A 7,159-nucleotide genomic window follows, 5' to 3' on the forward strand; every position below is an offset into this window, starting at 1 on the left:
CTCTCTCTCTCTCTCTCTCTCTCTCTCTCTCTCTCTCTCTCTCTCTCGATACTTCAGGATAGGCTCCTTTTTTTAAGCTCCACTTCAGAGGTGCACCGGGGGGAGCAGGGAGTTTAGGTCCCATCTCACACTACGGATGCTTAAAGGCCTCGGGTCCCTTTCTAGGGAGAGGGAAATGAGCCGCCTCCATGCAGGTGAGATATATGAGGGACGGAGGGGCCCTGGGAAGAGAGTTTTTGTGGTTTAGACCCTGGGCTAGAGTATTGGAAAGAGAAAGGAAACTTTTTTTGTTTTGTTTTGGTTTGGCTTTCAACGACACAGACTGTCCTGTAACTCTCTTTAGAGCAGGATGGCCTCGAACTCAGAGATCCACCTGCCTCTGCTTCCAGAGTGTTGCCCGTTTTTAAATGGGGGTTGTAGCAGTTTTATCAGTGAGAGCTTTCGTAAGGAGGAGGCTGTAGGGTGGGGCTCTGTCTCTAGAAAACCCTCTTTCCTTCCCGGGACCTTCAGATTTTTGCCTGTTTTACTTCACAGGCTTGAGCTAACGTCTGGACATGTGGAATCCTAACGCTGGTAAGTACCTGGGGGCTCTCCTCTGACCCCACCCCAGCCCATTTTCCAATGAAACAGGAAATGTCTGTGTCTATCCCGCAACCCCAAGCAAAAGCAAAGTCACCAGACCACTGCTAGCTACCAAGTTCTGGCTTTCCATAAGGTTTAAGAACGGTAGTGATTTATGTTACTTGTTGATAGAGGTTCTGGACAGTTCTAATCTTTATTCTCGTATTCTTCCTCCAGGGCCAAATCCATTTCCGCCCCAAGTTGTGTGCCCAGGAGGTTCCAATCCTGCCTGTCCACCACCTCTCAATCCTGCCTTTCCCCCTGGCCCCTGTCCTCCTGGAATTCCCCATGGAAACCCAGCTTTCCCTCCATGTCGTCCCCCTTACCCTGTACCACGACCAGGGTGTCCAGGATACCAACCCTCAGGTCCCTACCCGCCCCCATACCCACCACCCGGTCCTGGCATGTGCCCCATGAATCCTCCGGCTCCTGGCATGGTAGGCCCAGGAATGGTGATAGACAAGAAGACGAAGAAGAAAATGAAGAAATCTCATAAGAAGTCGCACAAACATCACAAGCATGGAAAGGTCAGTGTCCTCTGGAGCCTGGCTGGGGAAGGAGCTCCCTTCAGAGGGACCAGGGGATGATCAAGAGTTGCAGAAGGGCATTCAAGGTTTGTGGGCGCGGGAGACGGCAACCGTGTCGCTTTGGGAGATGCAGGTAGTTTTTCCTTTATGTAAAGAGATCCTCCTGAAAGAAGTTTAGCAATATTTGAGGCATCAGACCACTCCCACCTGCAAATGAAAAGTGAAGTGTTGGTAGATATCAGAGCCAAAAGCCCTCAACCGAGTCTTAACCTCTTTCCCAGTAACTCGCCCCTCGCCCCACCCTAGGCGTACCCTTTGGTAAGTTGGACACACCCACTGAGGTTGTGTAAATGTCAAAAGAGTCAGTCTTGACAAAGCACAATGACGCATGATAGTTTACAGAGTGGTGATATGGCCCTAGTTCCTAGGCGCTGAGTTGGGCTGAGTTAATTCCCTGGACGAGCCTTCTGTGACTCAGCCTCCAGCAAAGCATGGGGTGAAAGGGGATTTTCCTCCACAAGACAAGTACTTTCCTTCCACAGGAACGTTAATTATTATTAGTGAGGGTGGGAGTTTCCCTGAGGACTTGGGAAGAGCATCTGTCTGAATCTTGAGGCTTCAGGTAGATTTTATGCCCAGTGTTTGCTTTGTGAATTTGGGCGCTAGTTCCTGATTCTGGGTCTTAGGTAGAAATGTGGGGAGTAGGGAAGGAAAGAAGACACTGAATAAGGGAGAGGATTCTGAGAGCCTAAAAACTTTTTTTATGGTAGTTGACGGAGGTATGTCTGTGTGGATCCTTGGATGGGATTTCTCCAGCCAAACGTTTGTCCCTGCCGTCTTCCCCACTTTTCCCCCTAGTGGAAGTTAGAAGTACAGCATCACCCACATGGCAGCCGTTCCTACCCTTTCTGAGCTGCAGAGCGATCCTAGTTTGTCGTTCCTTAAAGCTAATGGGTAGAGACTTAGAAGGCAGCAGCTGCTTCCCACAGCCGCGATATGTTTGCTTGTTCCACATTCCTGGCCCTGGCTAGGTGTGGAAAGTGGACGCTCGTGTTCGGAAGGCACTGTGTTCAGTTCTGTGCAGTGATTGAGGACAATTTAATCCATTTTTGTATGCTCGATGCTGAAGGAGACCCTTGATTTTGTTGGTTATGGGACAGGATAGAACAAGACTCCTGCCTACTGGATACTTGGGTGGATGGGTGGGGCATCAAAGAATGACCCTTGGAGTGGCCAGAGGTCATCTGGATCTGATGATGTGTCCTTTCCCCTTGCAGCACTCCTCCTCCTCCTCCTCTTCCTCCTCTTCCAGCAGTGACTCTGACTGATCGCAGGGCCTGGAGCCTCCTCCCCCTCAAGCCTCACCAGCTCCACTCTCCCACCATGCTTCAGCTGCCATGTTATACTGAGGGGAATTATCCCTCTGCTCCCTGCCCCACTCCTACCTGTGCCTTACCCCGCTGTTCGGTCCTAGATGTCTAGGGAGAATGGGAAGACGATTGCCAAGGGCTAGCAAAAGCTGTCTTCTGTCTTCAAAAGAGGAACTGTCTTTTGGAGATGGTGAGACCTCTGAGCTAAATGAGAAGTACCATTTTAAGATCTGCACCATGTGATTTTTTTTTCCACTTTCTTTTGTAATACTTGTGACTTGGGTTTGTGACAGTCTGTGATGAAAAGCCTGTACCTTTTGTGATGGCGGCGCACGTGAGTGATTTAGTGGCAACTGTTATTTCCCGCAGGCTTTACTGATCGCAGTAACTGTCGAGTTGCTGGGAGATGCAGTCCCTTTGCTTGATGAGCTTTTTTGGAACCTGACTTATTCCTTAGTTCAGTATGTTATCTCAGATGCCTTTAAGTCCAAATAAAAGCTACTCTCCCAGCAGATTCTGTTCACCTGATTCTTTTTCTAGGCTCAACACCATGGGCTAGTTTTGTTACTTTTGGTCATACTCTTTAAAGTGCGTTGCTTTTTTTTTTTTTAAATTCCTCTGAGAGTCTTACATCATCCAGTCTTCACTGTATTAAAAGAAAAAAAAAGGTAACTTTGGTATATAGATCATTGTGTCTCCAACTTTGCAGTGCTAGGATCATAAGCTTCAGCCACCACACACTGTAGCTCAGACCTGTGCCTGCTAGTCAGGGACTTTACTAATGGAGGTACATCCCCAGCCGGAAGTGCCGTGTTTAGTCAGTGAGGAGGACACCACACTGTTCTAAGAGGGGAGGAGCCTTCAGAATGGACTCAAGTTTTACAGATTGAATCCATGCTGTTCTCCCAGATATGGACCATTTGCACAAGTTTTCATCTGTTACAGAGGTTTTCTTTGAGACAGGGTCTGAGTATATAGCCTTGGCTAGACTGAACTCAATAGGTAGATGAGGCTAGCTTCCAACTCACAGATATCTATCTACCTGTCTCTGCTTCCCAAGGCTGGGATTAAAGGAGTGGCCCACTATGCCCAGCCTGCTTCAGAGGTATTCTTTCTTTCTTTCTTATTTTTTTTGGTTTGGTTTTCTCCAGACGGGGTTTCTCTGTGTAACTTCAGAGGTTTTTAATCCTCAACTTTAAGGGGACAATCTAGGGTCCTGCCCTTGATCTAATGAATAAGATAGATAGATACATACATACATACACACACACATATATGTCTGTACAGGTATCTGGTCTAGTATGTATGTGCTTTATGTCATTCAGTTCCTGTAAAAGTCAGAAGAGGGCAGAGGATTCCCCTGGTACTGGAGTTACAGCTCATTATGAGTCTGGAAATTGAACCTAGGCCCTTTGGAAGAGCAGCCTGTGCTCTTAACCACAGAAACATCCCTCCATCACCACCCCCCTTTTAAAGAGTCTTTCTATGTAGCCCAAGATGAGCTTGAACTCTTCTTCCCTCAGCTTCCCAGGTGCTGCCATGATAAATCCAAGCCACAGTGCCCACAACTTAGGAGGCTCAGTGGCAGATGCTTGCTTGCCTGTATAATGTCCTGGATTTAATTTTCAACAACACAAAAGAAACAAAACAACAACAACAACAACAAAAAACCTAGTGTGATGGCCCTATGTAGTCCAGACCTCAAGCTCACTACATAGCCAAGATGAACAATTTCCTGATCTTTCTGTGTTCCTTCAGGGCTGGAATTGCTGATGGGTACTAGTATACCTTATTTTATATAGTGCTGGGGCCTGAACCTAGAGGGCCTTGTGCATTGTAGGTAGGTAAACATTTTAAGTGTGACCTATGGGGCTGGAGAGATGGCTCAGTGGTTAAGCACATTGACTGCTCTTCCAGAAGTCCTGAGTTCAATTCCCAGCAACCACACAGTTGCTCAAAACCATCTGTAATAGGATTTAATGCCCTCTTGTGTTATGTCTGAAGACAGCTACAGTGTACTAATATGCATTAAATAATAATATAAATAAATACATATATTTGCATATATAAAAATCTGTATACATAAAGATATATGTACATACATACATATGGGATTTTTGTTTTGTTTTTGTTTTGTTTTTTGAGGGTTTCTCTGTATAGCCCTGACTGTCCTGGAACTCACTCTGTAGATCAGGCTGGCCTCGAACTCAGAAATCTGCCTGTCTCTGCCTCCCAAGTGCTGGGATTAAAGGCGTGCACCACCACTGCCTGGCATATGGGATTTATTAGAATGGCTTATAGGCTGTGGCCCAGCTAGACCATAGTCCAACAGTGGATATCTACCAACAGAAGGTACAAGAATCCAGTATTTGTTCAGTCCGTGAGGCTGGATGGTCTTCAGTATACACCAGAATCCTGAGGAAGTAGGCTCTAATACTAGGGAAGGAATAGATTTGCCAGAGAGAGTGAGCAGGCAAGGAGCAAAAGCTTTCTTCCACATCTGCTGCCACCAGAAGGTTTGGCCCAGATTAAAGATGGATCTTCCTGCCTCAAAAGATCTGGATCAAAAGTGTCTTCCCATTTCTTTTTTTTTTTTTTTGGTTTTTCGAGACAGGGTTTCTCTGTGTAGCTCCGGCTGTCCTGGAACTCACTCTGTAGACCAGGCTGGCCTCGAACTCAGAAATCCACCTGCCTCTGCCTCCCAAGTGCTGGGATCAAAGGCGTGCGCCACCACTGCCCGGTGTGTCTTCCCGTTCCAAATGGTTTGATTGAGAAAAAAAAAATTTCTCACAGGTGCACCCATTTGTCTGGGTTTGAATTAAATCCAGATGTAATAAAATTGACAACCAAGAGTGGCCATCGCACATAGGCAGCCTGAGAGAAAGAATATGGTGCTCCTGGAGAGTAGCAAACAGTGAGGCTGTTTTTACTTTTCTCATGGCCTGTGTAGCTTTTGATGACTTTGAACTTGCTATGTCGACCATGGTGGCCTCAAACAATCTGTCCGCCTGTGTCCAGAGAGCTGGGGTGACAGGTATGGACCACCTTGCCGAGATGCAGAGTTGTTTTTTTTGGGGGGACAAGGTCTAGGCTGACCTTTAACTCCTGCTCTCCTCTGTCTCCAGCTTTTTGGTTGCAGGAACTAAATGCAAGAGGACACTACTATAATCAGTTTAGCCAATATATATATATATATTAATATATATATTAATGTATCCTTGGCTATCTTGAGTTGCCTATGTGGACTAGCTTGGGATTACAAGTGTGTCTACTGCCATCTTATTGTGTGAGTGTGTCTCTCTGTGTGTGTGTGTATGTGTGTGTGTGCAAATTTGGAGGCCAGAGTAAGACTTCGGGTGTCTTCCTCTATTGCTCTTTACCTTACTCCCTTGAAACAGAATCTCTAACTAAACCTGAAGTCCACCATTTTGGTTAAGTGGGCTAGCTAGCGAGGATCCGAATATTATTGGTTCAGGAAATAAAGCTAGTTCTCTGTGCATGTTAGGCAAACACATGCTGAGATACATTCCCAGTCCTGTTTTTTTGTTTGCTTGTTTTTTGAGACAGGTCTTTACTACATAGCTCTGGCTGTCCTATAGCTCACTATGTGTATCAGGCTGACCCCTAATTTACAGAGCTCCACCTGTTCTGCTTCCCCAGTACTGGGATTAAAGGTGTGAGCTATCTCTGCCTGATTTCAGTTTTGTTTTGTTTTTCAGAGAGAGTGTCCTTAGATGGCCTGGAACTTGTTGTGTTAGCCAGTCTAGCAGACTTTTGGTTCTCTCTCCCACTTTGCTTAGCCTATGTCCGGTCTTAGTGTGTGAACGACTACTTCAGTGAACAGAGGTTGACCACTGAGCCACTAGCTATATCTGAGGCCTGTGGGGGGACCACTGTCTTATTAAAATGCCAGTCATTCCCTAATGATTTACATTTCCAGCTGAATCTTTGGCATGCATTGACATCTCTCTAAAGATGTAAGTTCTGGCTTTGTGTAGTGGTTGGGCCTTGTAGCTCCTCCCAATTCCATTACTGGCCTGGCTCTTGAAACCTTTGGGGTTGCCACCCTTCCTCTGTGCACCACTCTATACTTCCAAAGGTAATAGTTCTCAGATTTTTAAAAAAGATTATATTTTTATTTACTTTATATATGTGAGTATACTGTCATGGTCTTCAGACACACCAGAAGAGGGCATCTGATCCTATGGTTACAGATGGTTGTGAGCCACCAGTGGTTGCTGGCAATTGAACTCAGGACCTCTGGAAGAGCAGTTAGCGCTCTTAACTGCTGAGCCATCTCTCCAGCCCCAGATATTTTTTTTCTAAGATTTATTTAATTTACACTTCCTTCCTTCCTTCCTCTTTCCTCCTTTCTCTTTCTTTCTTCCTTTCTTCCTTTCTTCCTTTCTTTCTTTCTTTCTTTCTTTCTTTCTTTCTTTCTTTCTTTCTTTCTCTCCTTCTTTCCCTCCTCCTCTTCTTCCTCTTCTTTGGCTTTTTTGAGACAAGGGCTTCTTTATGTAGCCCTGGCTGTCCTGGGACTCTCTCTGTAGATGAGGCTGGCTTCAAACTGAAGAGATCTACTTGCCTCTGCCTCCCAAATGTTGGTATTAAGGGTGTATATCACCACCCACTAGCTTTTTT

General features: G+C 45.9%; 1 protein-coding gene across 3 annotated transcripts in view; it reads left to right on the forward strand.

Moving 5' to 3' along the window:
* The window catches only part of Prr13 (proline rich 13), a 3,268-nt gene extending 236 nt beyond the window's left edge, over nucleotides 1-3,032 (forward strand). For 2 of the 3 annotated variants that reach the window (XM_028781123.1, XM_028781124.1), the window contains exons 2-4: nucleotides 535-573; nucleotides 799-1,148; nucleotides 2,426-3,032. In XM_028781123.1, coding sequence (XP_028636956.1) covers nucleotides 555-573; nucleotides 799-1,148; nucleotides 2,426-2,476 — 420 coding nt within the window. In that variant the 5' untranslated portion in view covers nucleotides 535-554 and the 3' untranslated portion in view covers nucleotides 2,477-3,032. Of the gene's footprint in view, nucleotides 1-165; nucleotides 195-534; nucleotides 574-798; nucleotides 1,149-2,425 lie in introns of all 3 variants that reach the window. The other variant, XM_028781125.1, reaches the window with a different exon arrangement.
* The last annotated feature ends 4,127 nt before the right edge of the window (nucleotides 3,033-7,159 follow it).

Source organism: Grammomys surdaster, unplaced genomic scaffold, assembly GCF_004785775.1.
Source record: "Grammomys surdaster isolate TR1022 unplaced genomic scaffold, NIH_TR_1.0 374, whole genome shotgun sequence".
NCBI lineage: Eukaryota > Metazoa > Chordata > Mammalia > Rodentia > Muridae > Grammomys > Grammomys surdaster.